This window comes from Myotis nattereri (assembly GCF_964212035.1).
Source record: "Myotis nattereri genome assembly, chromosome: 14".
Lineage (NCBI taxonomy): Eukaryota > Metazoa > Chordata > Mammalia > Chiroptera > Vespertilionidae > Myotis > Myotis nattereri.
Window position 1 is genome coordinate 35,951,463 of NC_138089.1, and position 26,703 is coordinate 35,978,165.

The 26,703-nt window shown below is 37.4% G+C and overlaps 1 protein-coding gene across 1 annotated transcript in view; it reads left to right on the forward strand.

Annotated features, from left to right (window-relative positions):
- Positions 1-935: 935 nt before the first annotated feature.
- The window catches only part of NPHP3 (nephrocystin 3), a gene marked incomplete at its 5' end in the record, with an annotated part of 34,822 nt that continues 9,054 nt past the window's right edge, over positions 936-26,703 (forward strand). The window contains 19 exons of the mRNA XM_081105775.1: positions 936-1,331; positions 3,060-3,185; positions 3,953-4,103; positions 6,001-6,153; positions 7,714-7,847; positions 8,599-8,759; positions 9,164-9,320; positions 11,797-11,871; positions 12,891-13,064; positions 15,234-15,337; positions 16,504-16,618; positions 16,863-17,006; positions 17,484-17,581; positions 18,825-18,927; positions 19,448-19,530; positions 21,199-21,337; positions 24,525-24,689; positions 25,718-25,812; positions 26,361-26,483. Coding sequence (XP_080961901.1) covers positions 936-1,331; positions 3,060-3,185; positions 3,953-4,103; positions 6,001-6,153; positions 7,714-7,847; positions 8,599-8,759; positions 9,164-9,320; positions 11,797-11,871; positions 12,891-13,064; positions 15,234-15,337; positions 16,504-16,618; positions 16,863-17,006; positions 17,484-17,581; positions 18,825-18,927; positions 19,448-19,530; positions 21,199-21,337; positions 24,525-24,689; positions 25,718-25,812; positions 26,361-26,483 — 2,696 coding nt within the window. The remainder of the gene's footprint in view (positions 1,332-3,059; positions 3,186-3,952; positions 4,104-6,000; positions 6,154-7,713; positions 7,848-8,598; positions 8,760-9,163; positions 9,321-11,796; positions 11,872-12,890; positions 13,065-15,233; positions 15,338-16,503; positions 16,619-16,862; positions 17,007-17,483; positions 17,582-18,824; positions 18,928-19,447; positions 19,531-21,198; positions 21,338-24,524; positions 24,690-25,717; positions 25,813-26,360; positions 26,484-26,703) is intronic.

Here is a 26,703-nt window from a genome sequence, read left to right on the forward strand (position 1 = left end):
CAGCAATGTCAATCAAATCGGAGCCTTCCCTGGCCTCTCCTCGGTCCTCTCTCCCAGGGCTCCGAACCCAGAGAAGTTGCAAGGAGTTAGAAGGCGGAGGGGCAAGAACACAAGATAGAGTAAGAGAGAAGATGCCAATGCCGCCCTTTCTCTGAATGTCAAGTCTAAAACAGTCCCCTGCCTCTTTTCCCCCCTCTTTATAGCACTTAGACCTCTCCCTTCCCCCCTATAGTATAATGCTCTATCTCCCCGCCCCCTTTATTTGGTGAGGGGCTCCACAGTTTCCCTGATGTGCAGTCTCCATCCAGTGTCAGTTGTTGCAAAAAGTCCAAAACAAAACAACAACAAAAAACACCTCACCTCGTCTAAGGACTGTTCCTGGTGGTCTCGCGCTGTGAACCCTAAACGCTTTTTCTCTGCTGGTCCTATGCCTTTCTGGTCAAATCAACTGCTTGCATGCTGAGAGGCACGCAGAGAGAGGCACGCAGCCGGCGCTCCATAAAGTCCCCAGGTTTCCCAGCTGCCTTCCGAGAGGAGCGCTGAGTCAGGGGCGGCCGCCGGACACAACGGCAACTCGGAGAGGGAGCAACTGGGAGCCCAGGCCAGCGCCCCCCGGGACGTCGGCGCCCCTGAGGGGGCCTCGAGCCAGGTGGTGGCAGCGGAGGAAAGCCGTGCGTGCGCTCCCCGGCGCAGCTGACGCCCCGCCCCTCCTAGGCCCCGCCCAATCAGTCCCTGCCACTCGCCCGCACCTCCCTATACTACTCTTCTATTGCTCTGCCCTGCCCCGTCTTGATGCCCCGCCCCATCCCGCTCGCCCCGCCCTTCGCCCCACCCCGTCCCTTCCTGCTGCCCCGCCCATTCCAGCTCACCGGTCCCGCCCTGCTCGCTCCGTCCCGCCCCCTCCTGGTACCTGGGTCCGGAGGGCTGCGAGCGCCATGGGGACAGCCTCATCGCTCGTGAGCCCCGCGGGCGGGGAGGTAATCGAGGACACTTACGGGGTGGGCGGAGGCGAGGCCTGCGAGATCCCGGTGGAGGTGAAACCCAAGGCCCGACTGCTGCGCAGCTCGTTCCGCCGGGGCGCGGGAGCGGGAGCCGCGGGGGCCGGGCCCGGGTCGCTGCCCCGCGGGGCGGGCGGCGGCGGACTGCTGGGGGCCAGCTTCAAGTCCACCGGCTCGTCGGTGCCCGAGCTGGAGTACGCGGTGGCGGAGTACGAGCGGCTGAAAAAGGAGTATGAGATCTTCCGGGTCAGCAAGAACCAGGAGTTGCTGTCCATGGGCCGCCGGGAGGCCAAGCTGGACACGGAGAACAAGCGGCTGCGGGCCGAGCTGCAGGTAACGCCGGGCCTGGCGCCCAACGAGGCCGGACAGGACACCGGGCAAAGTGAGGCCCGGGCGGCCTGCCATGGCCGCGAGCCGCCCGGAGACACTGCCAGGCTGGACTCTGGACGCCTGACCTCGTTCCTTGCCCATCCTGTCTCCTCTCCAAACCAGCTAGTTTTGAAAGTTGAGCAGAAACTCCTGTGCATTTTCATTTGAAGGGACATATTCTCTTGCTGTCTAAACTGATTCCTGAACTAATGCCACCCCTTTTCTGTTTCTAGTTCATTCATTCAGTAGCCTTGAGGCCGTTGGCCTGAAAGTGTCAAATGCCAGGCTCCATGAGGCTCTTGGGAAGTAGGTTCACAAGGGGCACACAAGACTTAGATGACATCTGTTGGAGCAACTCGCCAAAGCTTTCCCAGGAGTTTTTAACTCCCCATCCCCCCTAGAATTTTACCTCCCTCCAGGGTGGGGTGTTATGTCTCAGTTTCTTTGTGAAGTTCCATTGCTCTTGGGTTTTAATGACCCTGGAGTGAATTTTCTCGAAGCCCCTGATTTTCATCATCTTAACTGCTGTGGTTGGGGTGTAGTTAAGTTCCCTTAATCCAGTGGTTCTCAACCTTGGCTGAACATTAGAATCACCTGGGAATCTTTTTAAAATCCTGATTTCTGGGCCTGAACCACTGCCTTAATCCATTTAATTTACTAAAAAAAAAAAAAAAAAAAAAAGCAAAAGATTACTTTTCTGTGAACAGAGTTGTGAGACTTTGTGCCATTGGTTTGGGGCCCCTTTGAGAGTTGTGGTTTGTTTACTCTCTTTTTCTTTACTATGGAAGAGACTTCTAGGCAGCACAAGTGTTTCTGGGTGCGTCATGCTGGGAATTGAACGAATACCTCAGACTGAGTTCTCTAAAAGGAAGAAGCATTCTTCCTCATGCTAGTTAACCCACCCACCCTGCATTCGCTGTCATATAATGAGCACACTTTTATGGGAAGACATTTATCAGCAGTCTATCTGTTGTCTTATCAGTTTTCCTAATTGGCATTCTTAATACTTGCATATATAAAATGGATGTATGCATTTCAGATATCTGATTCCATGGGTCCAAGCCACTATCCAATAGGCACTGCACATTGGGAATGACTGTGAGATGGAGGTAGAAAAGAAGTCTGGACCAACCAGGGTAGAGTGTAGTAAGGGGTGGACAAATGCCACAGTCTCAGCTTCCTCCTGTTACCAGTCTGATTCCTTATGTAATCGTTTTGATTCCTTTCTCACATATGTAGGCATTAAAAATATTTTTCTGTATTTATTTAAGTCAGACATTAAGTCAGACATTAAGTGAAGGAGGTCTCCAGATAACAAGATGAGTAAGACATGGAGGCAATGAGCACGTGGTCTCTTAGAATTACAGAATTATCTTGCAAGTTAAGCTTAGAAATTATACTTTATGTTCTCTTAAAGATCAGGAAACCGAGGTGTAGGATGAAGAGCTGGTAAATGGAAAAATATTTTCCATTGAAAGTGTAATGTTGAAGTGTCTTCATTTACTATAGTTCAAGCATGTTTGCATTGTTTTATTATGTGTTTGAATAAAATGATAATATGCACGTCTTGATAACTGGTAAAATTAGTAAGTAAGTAGTTAAAATTCTAAGATACGTAATATGTATGTAAGATAATGTACAATTTGGGAAGAATACTATTTTTTTTAGAAATAACAAGATAAATTATTCCAGGCACTTCAAAAAACGTATCAGAAGATACTTCGGGAAAAGGAGAGTGCTTTAGAAGCCAAATACCAAGCAATGGAAAGGGCAGCTACATTTGAACATGACAGAGATAAAGTTAAAAGGCAATTCAAGGTATTTTTTCCATTTTTATCCTCAAAGTGAAGTGGAGTAAAAACTACGTATTTTCAAAGCTCATATAATGCTGCAATGAATACGTAATGTAAGTGATGTAGGAGTCATGAAAGTTAGAAGAACTAGAGTAGAACACTTTTTCCATTTTCTGATAAACTTGAGATAGTTTCGAAGAAAAGGTATAAAAGTGAACATTTTAATAAGATTTTGAAAAAAAATGGAGTGTTTCTTTATTGAGGAAGGCATTTGGAAATGTTTGGGGATGTTTTGTATGGGAGGGCATCTTTTTTAAATATATTTTTATTGATTTTAGAGAGGAAGGGAGAGGAAGAGATAGATAGATCAACTATGAGAGAATAATTGATCGACTGCCTCTTGCATGCCCCCACTAAGGATCGAGCCGTACCCCCAGCATGTGCCCTGACCGGGAATCAAACAGTGACCTCCTGCTTCATAGGCTGACGCTCAACCACTGAGCCATGCCCCATGGGCTGGGAGGGTATGACTATTACTAGCATTTAGTGGAAGTGGGGGGACAGATTTGCTAAATATTAGGCAGAGCACAAGACAGCCCCACACCGCAGATGTGCATCTTGCTGGAATTCCAGTGGATTCCAGTTACAAAACAGTGAGATGGAGGTACTCAGATTATTTATCCTACAAAAGAAGAGATCAAGGACCAAATGAATGAAAGCTTTGTCCTTAAAAGTTGAAGACGCAAGGATTTTTATTATAGAAAAAGTTTCAAAATTTAAATTCTTTCAAAGATTTTTAGGGAGACCAAAGAAAATGAAATTCAGGACTTACTGAGAGCCAAGCGAGAGTTGGAGAGCAAACTTCAGAGGCTACAAGCGCAGGGGATCCAAGTATTTGATCCTGGGGAGTCTGATTCAGATGACAACTGTACAGATGTTACTGGTAAATGCATTTCCTACTTATGGTATTTTGAGCTTTCAATATAAGTGTAATGCTATTGTAGAGCCAACTTTGTTTGAATCCTTTTACTTATAAGTGATTGCTGTTATAGAATTGCATTTTCTCTCTGGTTTCTCAGCTGTTACAATAGCTCTTTCCCATGAAATCCATGAGTTGGTCAGGGGCTGAGTTTCCTTCTATCTTGTTGCTCTGCCAGCTGTAACCTACAGCTTTCCTCTCTAGTCTAAGATAGTTCCTCCAGGTACCACCATCACATCTGCACCTTAGCCAGGGGAAAAGGGAATACATTCCCTTCTTTGAGAGCACAATCTGAAAGCTATACAGATTACTCCCACTCAAATTCCATTGGCCAGAACTATGCCTAGAGTGACTGGAAAGTGTAATCATTAATAGGAGACCCCTGTATCCACCTGAAGTCTGGGGTTCTTATTAAAGGAAGAAGGGGAAATGGGATATTGGCAGACATGCAGTAGTCTCTGTCACATTATTTTTCCCACATACTAGTAATGATGTATTCTTTGCAACTATCAGCTAGAATGTCTGCATAGTATTTCATTGAGTAGTTTTCAATGCAGTGTTGTGAACTATTCGAAAAGTTTTTATTTTATAATTAAACAAATAAAATGGTTTTTTTTTTCTCTAGAAATAAAGAAAAGCCTGGAATCATAGAATGAAAGGGTCTACCATGTTCCAAGAAAATATTAATAAAGTGTGACTGATATTGGGAAAAAAAAAGTATTCTATTTTAAATGTGGTGGGGAAGTGCAATCACTCTCCCATTTATTAAAAAAATTAATTATGCTCTTACAAATGTTATATTTTGGAGTGAAGTATAGCAACTAACAATTCCCTTTTAATTTGTATTTTAATACCACTGGAATCTGACCAGCATCCTGGAATTTTTATTACTAACTTTTGAGAGGGGAAAAAATGAAGTGATTCTTATTGGCTTAGAGTGACTAAGAAGATTCTTTTATGACCCCACGTTAATCATAGTAGTTATTTCAGTATTGACACATGTTACAATGTGCAGTGTTTCAAAACTATTGTATTGTTTTTGTTTAGGCAAGTTAATAAAAACAAGTTAATATTTCTTCCTAGGTCTTTCTTCATGTTTTTACTTAAACATGAAGAAAGAATGTCTGAGGGAATGTGACTGACTCATTTGAGACTCAAAGACCTACAAATAATCATCTCAATTTTGCCAGAGATTTAGCCCAACCTCCAGTTTACTTATGGTTAGTCAAGGATGCCATATAGATATTCTGGCAAATATAATTTACATAAAACATCAGTAAGTTCTTAAGTACCTATTGATTCAAACAGTTTTGTTGCTCTGGGAGATTGGAGGATGTATTCTTTACATCCTTAGCTTACAGCCTAATGAATTGCCTACATTAATTACTGCTGTGCTAATAATAGTATTCCTTTGAAATTCTTTCCTTGATAACAAATTTTACATTGATACCTAAACCATATAGTTGAAATGTTTTTTAAAATTTTTACTAGTATGTGGGGGTGTTTTTAACCTCTATCTGTTATTATAATTCCTTTGGTTATTTTATTCTTTTTTGAATTACATTAATTGTGGTGACATTGGTTACTAATATTACATAGGTTTCAAGTGTACAATTCTATGAGATATCATCTGTGTATTGTATTGTATTCTTAGTTTTTTTATCTTTCTCTTTTTAATTCTCTTTGAATTTGAGATGATAACCAGAATTATATTAACCTGCAACTTAGAACTTGCCAGAAGTGGATGACGAAGTACTTTAAAGATCATTAAAGTTTGAATATTGGTTGTATTTATAAATTAACAATCCTGTTGAGAATACTAAGTTTTTGAACATTCAGATACAATCTCGTGCTTTAACAGCTGCTGGAACCCAGTGTGAATATTGGCCTGGTGGAGCCTTGGGAAGTGAACCTTCCATAGGGAGTATGATCCAGCTTCAGCAATCCTTCAGGGGCCCAGAGTTCGCACATAGTTCTATAGATGTAGAAGGACCCTTTGCAAACGTCAACAGAGGTAACACACACATTTACTAATTACCTTAGCTAATGTAGTGACTGTTTATGTACTATAATCTTGTGCTGGGCCAACTACCATCAGCAAAACATGAGATTTGTATACTGGGTGTCTTCCATTGTTAAACCATCATGTTCTTGTCGTAACCGGTTTGGCTTAGTGGATAGAGCATCGGCCTGCAGACTGAAAGGTCCCAGGTTCGATTCCGGTCAAGGGCATGTACCTTGGTTGTGGGCACATCTCCAGTGGGAGGTGTGCAGGAGGCAGCTGATCGATGTTTCTCTCTCATCGATGTTTCTAGCTCTCTATCTCTCTCCCTTCCTCTCTGTAAAAAATCAATAAAATATGTATATATAAAACCCATCATGTTCTGGTGCTGTCACTGACCAAGACTGATGAAGTGACCTTATTCACATCAGGATCAGATGGTGCTCCCTGGCCAGGCTGTCCATTCAGGTTCTAATAACTGAACTTCTGATCTGAATTCTCAGGTAGTTTAGTTGAGCAGTGAGGGTCTAATGTAGATTAACTGAGAAATAGTAGTTTTCAGTCTTTCCCTCTGCATCTTTAATAAGTGTTGAAGGTGAGAGCAGGTTGCAGAGTAGAATACAAAACCTCAGTTATGTAATATAGTATTCTTAGTCAAAAGAATATTTTCATTATTTTTATGTAATTTAGGTCTACAAAACAGCTCTAAGATCTGTTTAGAATTTCAGTACCCATGAAGATCTGAGATGTTATAAGTAGCTCTGCTCTTATTTCTTAAAACTGTAAAATTATTTATCTACTAGAGGCCAGGCTGAGAGATCCACCAGTGCACAAATCCATGCATCAGGCCGCTAGTATGCATATAAGATCTTTGGTTAATCTCTTCCCACCTTCCCCCCTCCCCACTTCTCTTTGAGATTCATTAGTCTGTTCCATGTTTCAATGCCTGTGCATTGAGCGTCTGCCCCCTGGTGGTCTGTGCGCATCATAGCTACCGGTCAAACGGTTGCTTAGGCGCATATATGTGTGTGTGTGTGTGTGTGTGTGTGTGTGTGTGTGTGTATATATATATATATATATATATGCAAAATGAAAATCATTTTTTAAATTATGCCATTTGTATTAACCAAATATTTCTTAAAATGTTCTCTCACAGTAAATAGCATATGGTTACTTTTCATTTTATACAATTCTTGAACTTTCTTTTTGACTCATATATTTCAAGAATAATAAGTAGGTAGAACCATAGGACAGCCTGGGAATGTGGACTCTCCTCAAGTAGCAAACTAATTGAACAGCCCATGTGGCACAGTTGCATGATATTTGACCAGAACCACCAGTACCCCAGCAAAGACCACTGGTGACATTGATTGCTTTAAGCCCCAGAATAGAATTTGACATTGGAAGACTGTTTGCCTCCTAATATGTTATTCCAGAAGCTATGTTAGTATTAACAAGTGAAATTATATATCCATTCTATGATGCCTATTGTGACTTTCTAAAAATCATCTTGTCAAATGTCTTCTGGTGATTTTTTTTTTTCCATTAACTTAAGAGAAATTTTATTTTCAGATGACTGGGATATTGCTGTAGCTAGCTTATTACAAGTTACTCCCTTGTTTTCACATTCTCTATGGAGTAACACTGTCAGATGTTACCTCATTTATACAGATGAAACCCAGCCTGAAATGGATCTTTTTCTTAAGGTAAGGACATTTGTAAATTCTCTATTCACTGATTTAAAGTACAAGTTAATATTGTATCCTATTTCTGATTCTACTACATCTAAACCAAGTAGTTTACTACCTGCTAGATTATATGCCTTAAAGAGCAGGAAGCATTTTAGGCTTTTCTTAAGAGAAAATCTTGCTTAGTATTATCAGTATGTTTAAATTAAGGAACTGTGTGCTTCTGAGTGCTTCATTACACATTCTCCACAATGTTTAAAAACCTTGTTGATAGTACCTGCTTTAGTTAATATCTGTCCACCCAATCTTGAATCTGTTTCAGGTTATAACAAAGTTTAATCCTTGTTATAGTTTCTCATTGCTCAAAGCAGCCGTTAGGGGTAATTTAAGGCAGGGGTCCGCAGACTACAGCCTGTGGGCTAAATTTGGCCTGCTGTCTATTTTTGTATGACCCAGAGCTAAGACTGGTTTTTACATTTTTGAATGGTTGAAAAAAATCCAATGAACAATATTTTTTGACATGTGAAAATTATATGAAATTCAAATTTTCTGAGCTAGGAAACAGCCAAGTTATTAAGCTAATATTATTTTTGTTTTATAGAGAATCTTGCCTTTTCTGTTAAAGACTTTTTTATATATTTTTTTAAAACTTAAATCAGAAAATATCCCACCTAACCTGTTCTAAAGCATGCTTTTTTAAAGTAGGATAAAACTGACTAGATCTTCAGTTAAATAAGTTGTGCTTTCACATGTTTCAATTTGTTTCTAGGACTACTCACCTAAACTGAAAAGAATGTGTGAGACAATGGGATATTTTTTCCATGCTGTGTACTTCCCAATAGATGTCGAAAATCAGTACCTCACTGCAAGAAAATGGGAAATTGAAAAGAGCTCCTTAGTTATCTTATTCATTCATTTAACTTTACCAAGGTAAACTGAAAATTCTGTAATTTATTAGAGGAGTTAACTTACAACTTTTTCATTTTTTTGCAAAGTCTCATGCACCTGACCCATTATTGGAAGCCATGTGTAATAGTATATTTGAGAGTGTTTTATACTAGATTTAAAAATATTAAAGTTATATATGCTTTAAAATTTAATTTAATGCACAATTAAATTTAATGCACTCTTATTGTCTGATAATAAACATTTTTTAACACTAAGCTGGAAGAGAGCTATAAAAACATCCATTTTTGGAAAGCTTCACTTCTTCTGCAACTGGCCTTCTCTGGCCACTTTTTATTGCAGGAAGCCCCCATTATTGACACTTAGGTTGATTGACTCTTTGCTGTCACTGTGCAATATAGTAAAAGAAATACTGATTTCCAATCTAGCCTTTTATTGGAAGACTGTGAAGAAGCTTTTCTGAAAAATCCTGAAGGCAAACCACGATTAATTTATCATCGTTTGGAGGATGGGAAAGTCAGTTCCGACTCTGTCCAGCAATTGATTGACCAAGTTGCCAACCTGAACAAGACCAACAAAGCCAAGGTAAAATTCTTAGGGTTGCTTTTTAAGAACATGCTTGGCAGCGGCAAGTACTAGAGCAAAGGCCATGGCGTAGGAGTGGTCTGGCGTTTCGGAGAGAGGAAGGAAGCCAGAGTGGCTGGAGCAGAGGGGGATTAATAGGGAAGATAAGAGGGCACTGATAGTGAAGAACCCTGGAGAACGTTTTAAGGACCTTGGTTTTTTTCCTTGGAGTGAGATGGGAAGCCATTGGAGGACTTAAAGCAACAGCAGAAGAAATTTTATTCTAGAAGGGTCTCTTAGGCTGCTGGGTGGAGAATGCACTGTGGATTGGGGGATTGTGGGAGAGGTCAGAGTTGGAGACATGTTGCAGTCATCCATGTGAGAGGTGCTGGTGGCTTGGACCAGGGTGATGTAGAGGGAGTGATAAGAAATGGCAGGATTCTGGATAAACTTTGACAGTCGGGTCAATAGATTTCCTGTCAGATTAATTGCAGACTATGAGAGAGGAAAAAAATAGCAATCAATATATGGCGAAAAAAATATGACTTGTGAGTGGACAACTCAGATTCTTTTCTGTGCTTTTCTTTTCCCTCCAACCTTTTTTAATTTTCTTTCTTTTTTTCTTTTCCTTTTCTATCTACTATTGACCAAGGATTAGTGTAAGAAGGAGCCTTTTCATAGTAACCTTTCCTAAGAGCACTGGGAAAAGCAAAAAACTGATGATGAGTGAAGGAGATTTGATCATCCCTAGATTCATGGTGAGATATACTTTAGAATGGAGATTACAGGCTTCGTATGACTGCACACTGAGTTAACTTGGTAGATGTCTATAATGCTAGGAATACAATAGAAAACAACTCTAGGATTTTTAAAAAGTTTTCGGTTCTCATTATTTCAGCCAGAATATAAGATCAAATGTGAATACAAGCATTTTTCTTACATCATGTAGTATTGAAAAGATAGCTTGAGACCAGCATAACATTAAACCAGAGAACCTAAGCCAAAATAAAGTGCTTTTTTATTATAGTTAATCTCCAGAGCCTTTGTTTTTTGTTTGTTTATATTATCACCTTAATCCACTAGGTCTCATAGGAAAAGATATTAATTCATCTTCCTTATCTCTATTCTATTCTATAAATCTTGCTTTTACAAATTAGTATACTATAAGGATAAGTCTATTTTATGAAATTAGGATAAAATAAGATCTCTTTGCCATATTAAAAGTGTAAATGTAGGCTAAACTTCCATACCAGTTCACTTGATATGCTTTTTAAAACCATTGTCTTATTGTAATCTTAACAGACATTATCATTTACTAGCGGCCCGGTGCACAAAATTCATGCAATGGGCGGCGGGGGGGTCCCTCAGCCCAGCCTGCAACGACGGCAGCGTCCCTTGCACCCTGGCCGGCCTCTGGCCAGAGGCCCGCCCGCCCTCCCTTCCTTCCTCCATGGGCCAGGGCGCATGGGACGCTGGGGCTCGTCGTCTGAGGGCGGATCCAGCCATGCCACTTGGCCGCTGCTACCCCAAGCGGGGCTGACAGGACCGGACACTCCAGCGGCGGGACTGAGGGGACTGGGTGCCAGCATCTTGTGGCTATGGGTGCTGCCATCTTTGTGACAGAGTGATGGTTAATTTGCATATTACCCTTTTATTAGCTAGGATTAGTAATACACATATTCTTCACAGATAGGGCATTCTTTTTTTTTTTTTTTTTAAATATATTTTATTGATTTCTTACAGAGAGGAAGGGAGAGAGATAGAGAGTCAGAAACATCGATGAGAGAGAAACATCCATTAGCTGCCTCCTGCACATCTCCTACTGGGGATGTGCCCGCAACCCAGGTACATGCCCTTGACCGGAATCGAACCTGGGACCTTTCAGTCCGCAGGCCGACGCTCTATAAATAGGGCATTCTTATATTATTTTTTGAAGAACGATGAAGGGAGAGAGAGAAATATCAATAAGTTGCCTCCCCCACATTTTCCTGCCTGGGGTTGAACCCAAAACCTGGGCATGTGTCCTGACCGGGAACCGAACCTGACACCTCAGGGTATATGGGACGATGCTCCAACCAACTGAACCACACCAGCCAGGGCAGTACTCAAAAGACCATTTTATATAGCCAAATACCATTTTGCTTTTTTGTTTTGTAGAATTAGCTTCACTGGCATAAAAATTGCTTATGATGTATTTTAAAGGTTATATATATATATTAAGTGGTTATTGCAACATTGTTTTATTACAGCATTGTTCACACTAAATCCCTTGTCTGACCTTGGACAAGTTTAACTTGTCTCAGTTTCCTCTGTGAAATGGAGGTAACCACAGTGTTTCCCTCAGAGGGTTGTTGTGAGGACAAATGAGCTGCTATACAGGGAATGTACCTAGTACAGTTCAGTTCGTGACACATAAGCACTATAAAAATGTTTCCCAACCCCACTTCCTCCTGTTGTTATTGTTTCTTCTTGTTGTTAAACTTCCTTTTTTTTCCAGATCATTGATCACACAGGAGATCCTGCAGAAGGTGTATATAAAACTTATAGTTATGTGGAAAAGATTATTAAACAGGTAAATATACATCTCCTGCAAGATTGCATCTAAAATTTTTAAGACTGTTTTCCGTAAATTTGGATTTTCCAGAGAAAATCACTTGTTTGTTTTCTGAAAACAGGACTCAGAGAGAGTGCCATTGTTTCTGTTGGGAGTTCATCCTGCAGTATCATGTGCTATTACTAGTACCATAAACCTTTACCTCTCATCTGTCTCACAAAGCTATTTGATGCTTCAATACCGTTAAGTGTAAAATGAATTATGAAAGTGCTAGCTAAAAAGTATTTAAGAGAAAACGTTCATTCTATTTAATAGTGAATCTTCTCAGATTCTGTGTGCACCTTGAATTTTTTATATTAGAAAAATCCTTCTCAAATTTTTCCACCATATTATTCCTAACAGCAGGGATGAAAATACACCTTTAGAGGTCTGGAGGTATCTGAGCTGAAAGTTTCTATGATGTCTCAAGTATTATCTGAAAATTTATGGGAGTTATATATTCTGCTTCATAGTATACATGTGTTTAATTTTAATATAAAAATCATTTAAAATCATGTATTAGCAAAAATGGTAATAATGATGAAAAGAAAAATAAGCCTTTATCTTTAAGTGAAATGGGCACAAGAGGAAGATATACTATGTTCGGCCTATGGTTGCCCATACTTGCTGAAACCTCCCCCAGAGTACTGGGGACCCTACTTGAGAAGTAAGAGATTAGATTAATTTTAAAAGTGAACTTTCATTACAAGTATGGAGATATGTTGTCAGAGAAAAAGTGAGCCCCAAAACATGATGATAAGACTTCTGGCAATGCATTTTGTATAATGTATCTTAGCATAAATAGTGACTATCGTTTTTGATTTTCTCAACAACAATTTTGAACTTATAAGTTTATTCTTATAGGTACTATACGAAAGGCCATGGTTTGGGACTTGCCTTCCTTCGTAGGTGAAGCCCACCTTAGACTTGTGTGCTAATGCTGCTGCAAGGTCTTTACGCGTTTCATTAATTTCCATGTGCTTGCTCTTGGTGTTCAGGACATCCTAGGCTTTGAGAACACAGACCTGGACACTAAGGATTTGGGCAGTGAAGATTCTATTCCAGAAGAAGACGATTTTGGCGATGTTCTGTGGGACATACATGATGAACAAGAGCAAATGGAAACTTTTCAACAGGCTTCAAATTCAGCCCATGAGTTGGGATTTGAGAAAGTAAGTTGGAATACAGTGGGGCCTTTACTTACGAGTGTCCCGACTGACGAGTTTTTTGAGATACCAGCTGTCTCTCCCCCGATTTTTTGCATTGAGTTGATAGAGTAATTTGACATAAGGAGCTCCTTAACGAGCTCCTTAACGAGCTCGGTCTCGGAAGGAATTAGACTAGTAGGTCAAGGCCCTACTGTATTGTTCCAGCAAAGATCAATCTCCATTTAAAGACTGCATTATGATTGTGTTTTCAGCTAAGTATAGTCAAGGTTAATATTTGTGTTAGTGTCTGCCCTCATGGCTTGATTAACTATTTTGAGACATGTGCTTAGGTACATATCATATGAAAGATATGTGACACAAAATATACTTATGAACATCAAACATTTTTAGTTACAGATTAGGATTTATAAACCACATGTTCATTATGCTCCCATCTGCAATTCACCAGATCAAGATTAGGATATCTAGGAAGTTTGATAAAAATAGTAAAGCTACCTATTCTTCCAGTTCTTGGAGAAATCAAAATATCAAGCACTGGGGGGGATGAGGACACACTTGTAATACCTTAACCAATAAAGAAATTAAAGATTAAAAAGTATATATATCAAGCATTCAGAAAACAAAGCACAGTAGTTAATGTGAATGGCAGGTCATGCCTTAAATATCTAAAAAAATAACTAACAGAATTTGAAGTACTCAAAGAATCTTAAGTCCAAGTTCAAAAAATTTGGAGTGCTTTTTGAATTAATGTAAGAACTAATATTTTAAAGAATATTGTACAGTTGCTGTCACTAACAGCTATATTTTTATAATTTGAACTGTGTATGTTTATGTCCTAGTTCCACCATTTCCTAACTAGGGGGCTCTGGTCAAGTTACTTAGCTCTAAACTTGGACTTTTTTGTCTATAAAATGAGAATAATTAATAGTACCTACCACAGGGTTGTTGGGTGGATTAAACCATATAATGCACTTGGCACAGTACCTGGCACTTGAGAAATGTAAAATTGTTATTTTATAAGAGAGCTATTATTATTGTTATTTTGTAAATGAGGAACCTAAGATTCAGATTATGGTTTGCCTAAGAGCACACAGTGGGTAGATTGTAGATCTGGGCTTTGAACCAAAGACTTTTGGCTCCAAATCCTATGCTCTTTCTTCTATTGCAAGAGGTCTTAATTTGGGAACCATGGGTCTATAAATGGGCTTTATTTAGGACAGTGAACTAAATTGTTAGGATTTGCAATTAAATCAATGAAGGCTTTGCTTCTTCAGAGGCATCATTATTATCAGAATTATTTGAGTTCCTGGAAAATATATTCTGTATTTAGATTTGACAAACAGAAAATTGATTGAGAAACTATACCAGGTAATCATTTATTGTAATTGCTGGAAATTTCTGCTACCCTAAAGCAAGCCACAAACTACTTAGTACAAATTCCTTTAAATCTTTATCAACTGTCATTTAGAGCATTGGTAAAATTAATAAACATTTCAGCCCCCAAGATAACTTTGGAATCTCCTTAATAGATACTGAGATATTTTGATTTTCTGAAGGTGTCCTTTTCAGCTCTGAACCAGTTTTTAGTGTCTGAGGAAAGCTTGGGAAATATGGTTCTTGGGCTTTGCCTAGAGCTCACTTAATTTCAGAAAGATCTCAGGTGGCCTGTCCTAACCTGATTCTCTGTAGCAACTGGGAGACTTCAAGTCCTCAGATGAAACCTGCTCTTGTTTGGATCTGTCCTCAGAAGCCCTGGAAACTGAGGTGGTCTCTAGAACAGGTGTTTTGACCAGGAGATCGAGGATGCCTGTGGTACCCCTGTCAAGGCCTTCTGTGGTATTTTCTGGGGTTTAGGTTAGGAGAGTGGCCTCCCTGCGGCATTGTGCAAAACATCTGAATTTTGTAAAACCCCATGGGAATCTTAAGTGTTGTCCCTCCTTCATTATTCATCACAATACTATGTGTATAAGAAATTGGGGCCCATTTGTTGTTTACTACCTTAGGCATATTTAACAAGTCATAAAAATAAGTAATTATGAGGGTGCTATTGACTAAAAGTAGATTCCATTTTCTCATGCAACTTTTTACCAATGATTTCAGAGGGTGTTGGCTATATTTACTATTCTAAGAGGCATGTGGTTCCTCACCATTTAAACTAATTTTTGTTTCCAGTATTATGAACGCCTCAATGATCTAGTGGCAGCACCAGCACCAATTCCACCCCTGCTCATATCTGGAGGACCAGGCTCTGGAAAGTCTCTGCTTTTATCAAAGTGGTATGATTCCGTGCAATTAAATTGTTATCATTGTGTCATTTGAATCACCAAATTCATTCAACAAAATGTCTGTCTTCCTGTCTAGTCTGTGCTAAACATCAAAAGAGCAAAAAGGAGTGAAATAATAGATTTGTGCCTTGAAGTATACACAATACATATGTTAGGGAGAAGATACAGAAATTGAGCATTTGTGATTATGTAGCTAAATGATGTAGGTCAGAGGTAAAGGAGTGCTCTGTAAGGGAGTGGTCAGTATGACATCGAATTAGGTGAATTCTAGAGGGAATGTGCCTTTATTTTCATTTATTGGCTTCATCTTAAAGGTTTTATTGGGATTTTAAATTATGTGAAACAAGACAAAGACTATTTAGAGTGAGATAAGTCATAAAGAATATAAAAATAGACAATAACCTTTAATATGAATGCAAACTAGTTTTTCAAATTATGGACTAAGGTTCATATAAACTAATACATTCTCTTAATTTTATTTCAGTTCATCATATTATTTAAAGATAATTAGTGAAAATATTTTCTTTCATAATTATTTACATTGAAGAGTTAGCTGACAGGGGTCCTCAAACTTTTTAAACAGGGGGCCAGTTAACTGTCCCTCAGACCATTGGAGGGCCGGACTATAGTTTAAAAAAAAAACTATGAACAAATTCCTATGCACACTGCACATATCTTATTTTGAAGTAAAAAAACAAAATGGGAACAAATATAATATTTGTATTTGCATGTGGCCCCATGGGCCGTAGTTTTAGGACCCCTGAGTTAGCACATGCTGGTTCTTTTTTATTGCCTTTTATTTAAAGTTATGTTTGAAAAAATACTGTTTTTGTACTTAATAAAAGAAACTTCCTTTTTCCTCTACTACCATATTTGAAACTAGAGGGTAATGCTAATTTTACTAATACCTTAAATTCAAATGTATACTATTTTGGCTTATATTAGTTAATATCAACTTGTAATTATAATGAATCTATAAATTTTAATGGTTAATTTAAAAGGATCTAAAAGTAGAGTAAAAATGGAAACTTCTCATATTTATTCAAAATTGACCATGTGATTGCTGATAAGTAGCATTTGATGTTTAATGCACTGTGAATTCTTTTTTAGTTGACAGTAAAGGAGCTTTATCAGTCTTATAAAAGCTCTTCTTTCAGGATTCAATTACAACAGAAGAATTCCCCTAATACACTAATTCTTTCTCATTTTGTGGGGAGGCCCATGTCAACCAGCTCAGAGTCTTCCTTGATTATTAAACGACTTACTCTAAAGGTATAGTATGCCATCTTTTGGAATTTTCAGAATTTTTATTTAGATTCAGATTTTGTTGGGGCTAAGTACCTGATGATAAACCAGTTTTCAGTGATTACCCATTTGTTTTGGTTTTGCATAAGATTAAAAATAATACTCAATACGATTGGTGACTTGGTTTTGGTTCAAAGTGCAGAGATAGACCTATTTTTCACCAGCTGCGATAAAGTACAACTACTTCAGTCTGTGTGCTCTCATCTGGCAGCTGATGCAGCACTCTTGGTCAGTGTCCGCTCTGACCCTGGATCCTGCGAAGCTTCTGGAAGAATTTCCTCGTTGGCTGGAAAAACTCTCTGCGCGTCATCAAGGCAGCATCATCATCATTATTGATTCTATAGATCAAGTTCAGGTACTGTTTTCACTTTGTAACCCATTGATATACTCAGAAAGAGACAAAAGTATCAGTAATAACCATGGCAGGCATTTTATTTATACGTTCGTGAGAAAAAAATATTAACATTGTTTCTTTTATTTCTGCTTAATTTCTAAAGAGGAAGCATGTGGACTTAAAAAAAATACTGTATGCCAGTACCTGCTAATATCTTATTGGGAAAGACCAACCAAATTTTCATAATTAGCAAAAATTGTTCCTTTTGACATTTTTAGGGCCTGGACTTTTCCTTAAGTGTCCAGACTTTAGATCAGCAGCAGTAGACTTTTGCCACTTGTTCTTCTACTATTCTGAGATAAATCTTCCAAAAATAAGGTTTTATCCTTAACAGTAAGAGAAACTTAAAGAGAATTTTCATTTTATCTGGGGAGCTGTTATGGGTTGTTTTGAAATATTTTGAATTAATAGATTGAATTTTGTTTTTATATTTTTAAGCAAGTTGAAAAACACATGAAATGGCTGATAGATCCCCTGCCAGTGAATGTAAGAGTAATTGTTTCTGTGAATGTAGAAACATGCCCTCCAGCATGGAGGTACGATGCTAACTTTAGTTCTTTCAGATTACATGAAATGTTTTAAGTACAAACAAGGCAAGGTTTTTCATATGTGTTTGTGTTTTTTGTATTTTTTATAAAAGTGGCAGTGAGGATGGGGAGAAGTGGACAATACCAGGATAAATATGCGATCAATAAGGATTTGGTGGGAGGTTAAATCTGGGATGTGAGAGAGGAGAAGGCTGGGATGACTCCCAGGTTTCTGACTTGAGAAATTAGTAAATTGTGGGCCTATGAGCTGAATGAGAAGCACAAAGGACAGGCAGGTTTGTTTTATAACATGGTTAGTTTGAGTTGCCAATTATAACTTGAGTTGTGATGTCTAGTAGACAAATTTATGGATGAGGAAAATGGGGTAGGGCTGGGCTAAGTCACCTGTTATCCTGAAATGCGAGCTCACTTTAACAGCCCTCAAAAAAGGGATGAAGTGGTTGAATTCTGTGGGGCAGTATTTCTCAACATATTTTTGCCCCAAATGGAGCCTTTTTACTAATTATATTCCTAATCACCTCCCTCCCAAGAAATTTAATACCACACATATACTGTACACTGAGTGGCCAGATTATTATGACCACCTGATGTTTGTAGGCAAATTGTTGCTAGAGGGCCAGACCATTATAAATAGGGAAGCAGATTGTTTACCATGACAATAGAAGTGATTTTTTTTCTGAAGATATGGGTAAACAACACAATTTAACAGCCTTTGAACGTGGGATATAATATACGTATATCAGTTTATGCATAGAAACAGATATGCGAATATATTTGTGCCTTATACATCGAAAGAATAAGATATTTTCACACACACACCGCAACTAGCAATTGTCATCACTCCACTGAGAATGCATATTATAAAGTGAATAAATTTCAATTGGATTACAAATTACCTGTGGGCAAAGACTGTGTCTTGTACTATTCCTCATAGGTACTGATACCTATGTTTACGATAGTGTACTTAGAACAAGAAATATTTTACCACTTCACTGTCTAAAGTCCATGTTGTTTATTTTAGTACAGTTTTTGTTGTGATTAATAGCTGAAAGTAATGATGTTAGAATAAATGAAATAATGTTACTTAATAGGATTAACAAATTAGTTTTGCTTATTTAATAAAGGCAGTATAAAAAATTAATTCCTGTAGTGGATTTTGACTTGTGGGTAGAGTACAGCTTTGGTGGTATTATTAGAAGATAATTTCATTTTCCTTTTCTTTAAATAAAAGGTTGTGGCCTACACTTCATCTTGATCCTTTAAATCCAAAAGATGCAAAATCTATTATAATTGCAGAGTGCCACTCTGTAGACATTAAATTGAGTAAAGAGCAGGTAAGTGTCTTTAATTGTGCTGCTATCTTTTTCTATTAGCTTTCCATTAAAACACCTTATATGAGACTTAATATTTAATATTTTCTGTTGTTAGAAGGAAAATTGGAGTTTAGTAATTACTGTGTTAAATGCATTTGCTCTTAAACCTATAGCAGATATAGAAGAAGGAATAAAGAAAATTTTGGTCATAGATTTACTTTACTATATTATATTAAGCAGGTATTTTAACAGCAAAAAAAGCATTTGCCAAGGGCGGGGGGGGGGGGGAAAGACACATATGTAATACCCTTTGTAATACTTTAAGCAATTAAAAAAAAATAAAAAAATAAAAAAAAATTAAAAAAAGCATTTGCATGTCGACTTCACCTGTGGTCCTCGACCACACGGCAGTGGTGCTGCTGGTGAGATGGCAGGAACCGTGTCATTCCTGTAGGGATGTTTGTTGATGGCTCGGTAGGAAAGGCCACTTAATCCCAGGGTGGTTTTGTATTTTTGTTTTGTTTTCTGGTAAACTGTGCAGGAGAAGAAGCTAGAACGACATTGTCGTTCTGCTGCAACCTGCAATGCCCTTTATGTCACCCTTTTCGGCAAAATGATTGCATGGTAAGTGGCGATTCTTTTACATGACCTTCTGCATGTTTTATGTTTGCTGCAGACTGCTTCCTCACCGCATGAAATGGAGAACTGATCACTATGACAATCTCTTGGGCCACTCAGATTCTGTTTATTCTAACAGTGATACTAACAACCTGTGAGAATGTGACTTGTAACTGAAGATCGATAACCTGTGAATTACCATAACTTGTTGAATATGTTTGTGTAATTTTCATCACACTAACCTTTTCCTTACTGGGGGTTGCAAAAGAAGGCCATCTTTGCCCTCGTTTGGAGCCCATCCATGAGTGCTCAAGGTCACCTGCTTAAGGGAAGTGAGGAGTCAACTGAGGTGTTAAAAATATTACTTCCGGTGCCTTTGACTATCAGTAGGTAGGTATGTGGGTAGGAATTTGTAGCTGTCTTTGTTATCAAATTCTGATAAACCTTTTACCTTGAAATAAATTATTCCATTTTACATATCCATCAGTAATTTGCTTTTAGATAAGCATTAGAAAGTTTTGTTACTTTGATTTCTTCAGTACTGCCTCAGACTACTTGTTTGTCCATTCAAAACCAGAGGTTGTTTTTCATTGCAATAGATAGTAATGATTTTTTTTCATTGCAATAGATAGTAATCCTAGCACAATGCATATTCTAGACACTGAACCTGGTACTCTTGTCTCTTAATTCCACATTCTCATCTTAAGAACCAAATGAAAAAAATCTTCTGAAACTTTCACTTGTCCATGATATTTGCACTGTTCCTTCCTGCTTCCCAGTTGAGCAGTGAATCTGGCCTCTGTGCCTATCAGTAGCTTGAATAAGTATAATTCAAGAGTGCGAGTTACTTTCTATACATTTCACAATTTTTATTGAAATTATCTACTTAAGAGGGATTATGGACCACTTCTTTTTGTTTTGATTTTTTTTATGTTTCGATATCTTTATATTTAAAAAAGAAACTACTGGTAAATATTGTGTAATAATTTAAAACACCCTCCTCTCCCCCCAGTTTACTGATTTTCTTTTAGCCTCATGTTTTTCAAATTCTGGCTTTAAAAATTTTAATTTGCATGGCTAACTAACTAATAATATTTATTTATAATTATTTTTCTGCTTCTAGTATGTAGGTAGCATGCTTCTAGATGATAGGAATCATGTCTTACTCATTCTTATGTTCTATAATACATAGTAATTGTTTGAATTTAATAAGAACCAGCATTTGTTTATTGAATTGAATTAAATGGTACACTAAAATAAATTTGATGACTCCAGCAGCCCCATAAAACTACCATTTTTCTGTATTATGTTTTATTGAATTCCTGTTCTTATCAGTTGCAATATAAAATATAGAGATGACATTGTGGGTTTTTTTGTTTTTGTTTTTTATTGATTTCAGAGAGGAAGGGAAAGAGAGAGAGAAAAAAAAAACATCAATGATGAGAGAAAAATCATTGATCAGCTGCCTCCTGCACACCCCACACTGGGGATTGAGCCAGCAACCCAGGCATATGCCCTGACAGGGAATTGAACCATGACCTCCTGGTTCAGAGGTCGACACTCAACCACTGAGCCACGCTTGCTGGGCAAGACCACATTGTTTTTAATCTACCCCCAGTTTTTCACAGATGTTGGCAGTCTATAAGAAATTAAGTCTGTTTTCAATTCCAACAGTGCTGGGAGATCAGGCAATTTAGATAAAATTCTTCATCAGTGTTTCCAGTGTCAAGATACAGTTTCATTATACAGACTTGTTCTGCGATCCATCCAGGAGTCCATGGCGAATGATATGGATAAAGAACTCATGAAACAGGTAAAGTGCAGTAAATTTATCAAAGGAAGATTATTTTGCTTTGTTTGCATTTATATGTGAATTAAAGTAAATAGCAAATTTTGGTAAATTTGTGCTCAAATACATTTCAAGCATATACAGGAATGTGTGCTTGTGTCCAGAAGTAATATCTTGGGAAATTTGCATTTTCCTGATTGTCATTGAGATTTTTTTATCCGTTCATGTTCATTAGTTATTCTTGTTTCCTGTATGTGACTTCTTTGTTCAAGTCCTTTAAACAGTTTTTAATTGAGTTGTTCGGATCTATGGGCATTCTTAAGTGTTCTGCATGCTGACTACAAATACTTTGTTAGAGAGTTTTCAAAAGTCTTTTTCCTTATCTTTCCTTGTCTTATCTTTTAACTTTATGGTGTCAAAGTTTTATCAACAGTTGCTTTTATGGGTTATGTCTGTGTATCTTCTTTTCAAAATCCTTTGCTATCATAAAAGTATTCTCATATATATTTTCCCCTTCAGAATATTTGACAGTTTTGTTCTTCATGTGTAAGCCCTTAATTCATGTTGATTTATTTTTGTTTATTGTATGAGGAAGGAATCTACTTTTTAATCTTTTATTATTAGTATGTGGCTGTTTTACTAAATAGTATATCTTTTCTACTGATGTAGAATGCTATCTGTTGAGTGTCCAGAATATAGACACATGAGTCCATTTCTAGGCTTTTCTTGTTCCAATTTTGCCTATTCCTTGCCAATACCAGTGTCTTACCTATTAGAACTTTAAAGTGAACTTTAACATTTGGTTGGACAAGCTCCCTGTCAATATTATTCTTTACTATTTTATTGGCTAATTTCCTGTGTGTATTTTTAGAGTTGGTTCAGCAAGTGCCCTGGAAACTTATTTTGGAATTCTTTGGAATTGCATTGAATTTAGAGATAGAGTTAAATAAATTATATGTCTTTCCTCTATGGAAAGCTAAATGATTCTTCATTATTTAGTCATCTTCTTTAATGACTTTCAATAAAGGTCTTACACATCCTTTGTTAAGGTTTGTTTCTAAGGACTCTGAAGTTAAAATAATATTTTATTTGTTTTAATTTTTGTTAAAGAATAGTTGGCATACAACAGTATATGAGTTTCTGGTGATTCGACATTTATTTACCTTATGATGTGATCACCATACTAAGTCTAGTAACATTTGTCACCTTGCCAAGTTATTACAATATTATTGACTATAACCCCTGTTAGTCACTCCCGTAGCTTATTTATTTTATAACTGGAAGTTTATACCTTATTCCCCTTCGCCGTTTTTTACCCATTGAGGATATAGAAAAAAGGAAAACCTAATGCACTGTTGATAGGATTGTGAATTGGTGCAGCCACTATAGAAAACATTATGGATATTCCTCAAAAAATTAAAAGTAGAACTACCATACAACCCAACAATTCCACTTCTGGGTATTTATCTGAAGAAAACAAAAACATTATTTATTTGCAGTAGCCAATATATGGAAGCAACCTAGATGTTCATTGATAGATGAATGGATAACGAAGATGTGGTACAGATACACAGGGGAATATTACTCAATAAAAAAGAATGAAATCTTGCTATTTATAACACCATGGATGGAACCAGAGGGTATTATGCTAAGTGAAACCTCAACAAAGAAATAAATGAAATAACATTTTAAAATTGTTTGTTATTAGTTAAATTCAGTTTTAATTTCTGAAAACTTACTTTATATTTAGCAATGTTGTTGAACTCTTATAGTTTGAACCTTGATCCATTTTAATGTTAATTTCTAAACTTGAGGGCTCCTGGGGTTTTGCCTTTTCATCTTACTTTCTAGCTCATAAGTATCCCATGTCTGGGCTAATGTTTTCCTCATGTATCCCTTCCCTGAGGGGACAGCCCTTGGAAGGTCCTGGTGTTCGCAAGCATTCTAGTTCCACCTCTTTGCCTCGTGGGGCATACGGGCTCACCTTCCATCCCCACTGTGGGTGTGAAAACGCAAGCCCTGAAGTTACTGGGGTGGCTGCCTATCCCTCTCCCCACTTTCCCAGGGACAGCACCCCTAGCACTTAGCCCTCTGATTTTCACTTTCCTATCATTTTTGGCACCTGGAGGATTTCCCTTTCTTTCCTCCAGCTCCACTGTGCTTTCAGAAATATTTTGTTATATGTCATCTGGCAATATCAGGCGTTTGTAGTAGAAGGGCTATTTTCTTCCACCATTTTCCCAGAATTGGGACTTTGTCATTCGTTTTAATAATACATTTCCTGCAGTTTTAACTTCCACTACAATTTTTCTATATGTATCTTATCTTTGGCATGCTATATTTTATATAGACACTATTGTCAACCTTAAAACTAAAGCAGCCAGTTATTTTATTAGCAAAATGGGGTTATTCAAGAATGGCAGAGAATTGCAATTGGAAACAAGCAAGCTACGGCAAAACCATAGGCAAGTCCAGATAATGAAGAAGGGCCTGTTTTTATGAGGTTTTAGAAGGAAATTGGCAAGAGTTGTTTTGAACAAAAGTTCATTGGAGAAGAACAAGAGTTCGAGGTGGTGACAGTTTCTATTGGCTGCAAGGGCTGGAAGGGGTCCTCTTTTTTCCTAAAAGCAGGAGATGAAATTCCCATGTGATTAACGCCTTCCCTTGTTAAAATAATTCTCCTCCTTTTTCCTGCTGGTCATGCAGGCTGCAGTGAGTGACAGGTGCATGAGGTGTTCTCCTTTCAGGGCTGCCTGACACTTTAAATCAGTGGTTCTCAACCTTGGCTGCACATTAGAATCACCTGGGAATCTTTTTTAAAATCCTGATTTCTGGGCCTCATCCTCCGGAAATTCTGTTTCTTTGTTACTAATGTTGTGGCCCCACCCCATAACAAAGAAACAGAATTTCCGGAGGATGAGGCCCAGAAATCGGGATTTTAAAAAGATTCCCCGGTGACTCTAATGTGCAGCCAAGGTTGAAAACCACTGCTTTCAATGAAATTTCCTTTATTTTCACTCAATCATATTCTTGATTAGTGTATTTTTGGGAAGTGTGTTTCATGCTAAAAAATCTGTTTCTTTAGTAAGTCATTTGAATTATAAATTTGAATAAGAAATCAATAAGCTTAAAAGAATTGTGGAAATTTTAATGGCAGTTAGTTATGTAAAAAAATACTTTATGATCATTGTTAATATGTTTTTCTGCCTAGATTCTCTGCCTCATAAATGTTAGTCATAATGGTGTGAGTGAATCAGAGTTGATGGAACTCTATCCAGAGATGTCCTGGGCTGTCTTGACCTCCCTTATTCACAGTTTACACAAACTGTGTTTGTTGACTTATGGTTGTGGCTTGCTCAAGTTTCAACATCTACAGGTAAATGTTATTTTAATCAGGTGTTTTTTTTTTAACTTACAAATGTCAACATATCATTACATGCTGTATTATGCTATATTATACATTATTTTAAGTGTTTGAATTGTTAGACAAAATTGAAATCTGAAATTTGGTATTATAAATTTTTTTGCAATGATTTTACCTTAGATGTAAAATTTGGCTAGTATTATTATTTTGACTAATAGTATTATGTGTAGTATCTTTATGACATGGTTGTTACTTTCAAAGTAATTTTGAAAGAGGAAATATATTTTTCCCATTTTGTGGTTTATTGAATTGCAGGTATAGTTATGTATGTCTTAAGAGCTTGGATTCTGAGTGTGTGTTTACAACCACGCTCTTTAGAGCTTAATAGTTATGGAACGATGAGCAAGTTCTTTAAGCCTTGGGCAGACTTTTCCAGCATATCATAGGGGTTGTGAAGAGAATTAATTGAGATAGATCTTGGTCCTTATGAGGTGTTAGACATAATGTCTAGCACATAGTAGTAAATGTTTAGGAAAGAGTGACTAATATAATTCTTATCTGCAATGCCATGGTTAATTAATATATATACACATACACAAATGGAAATGAAGTCTTTCATTTGGGTATGCTGTATTATATTTGTAGGTGTGAAATGTTTATAACTTCACAGGCTTATCTTTCTCCTTTATTGTTATTCTTTTTAGTACTTCTTAAATCCACATCTTTAAGACTTTTTTTATTGAAGTAAAATTGACATACAACATTGTATTAGTTTCAGGTATACAACATAATGATTTACATTTCTGAGATTTTAATGTATGTAATTAAATAAAAGTTTGAAATTGCATTTTGAGTTCTTAAAATATTAGTACAGGAATTTTTATTCTCATATCAGTTTATCACATAAATCCATCCTGAATTTTAAAATATTCTAATGCCATTTCTATTATACAACAGTAAGATTGAAATGATTGTAAATTCTCTTTTAGAAATTTATAGTACAAAAAATAGACTGCAGTATTTTTTCTTTTTCTCCCTAGGCTTGGGAAACAGTGAGACTAGAGTACATGGAAGATGCCACCATTATTTCTTCTTATAGGCAGAAGCTAATCAACTACTTCACCATGCAGCTAAGGTATTAGAAGTACCCATATTGTACTCCTATAACTTCTGCTACCCCCTTTACCTCTGTGTCCTTATTTCTCTTTCTTAACTTATAACTTAATGTATAACATTTAATTATTACAAAAAAGATTAAATTCTCTCCCTATCTTGTTAATGTCAAAAGGGCAAAAGATAATTCCATAAGTCTTTTAACACTACTAGTATACTAAAGATGTAAACTTAAGTAAAATCAATTTAGGATCACTTTATTACTTTTATTTTATTCCAGTTAAATAGTTTAAAAATATGAGTGTCTGTGAATACCTTTGTGTCCATTTGTGTCCACTGAGGGTTTTTTTTAAAATAATTCAATTTTAGGAAAATACCTTTAGAGTTTGTTTGGTGTCCCTGATTACAACTATTTATTTTCTTAGTTAGATTGGTAAAGTTTCTGGTTTTAACAATTAAAGAGTCAGAGACATATGTTAGATACAGTTTTCTTCAGCATCTGTCTGAAGCTTTTGGAAGCGATGTCATGGCAGGAAGGTACTGTTGAGTATTGTCCCTTCTCTTCTATAGTCAGGACCCAGTGACCTGGAGAAGCGCAGATGAACTCCCGTGGCTTTTTCAGCAGCAGGGAAGTAAACAGAGGTTGCACGATTGTCTTCTCAATCTCTTTGTGTCTCAAAACCTTTATAAAAGGTAAGGAACTTATGTGTAGAACATCCTTCCCCAGAAAAACATATTGAAACAGTTGTTCTGCTTAACAAAGAAAAATATAATTTTTAACTTAAAAATTAGTCCAATTTCAGTGCTACCTAAAATATAAAACAGTGTGGGAGGAATTTAAGACAATTTGCAAATTACCATGAGATTTACTTTTTTCCAAGATAAAAAGTAAAAAGACAGAGTATGGCTGCTT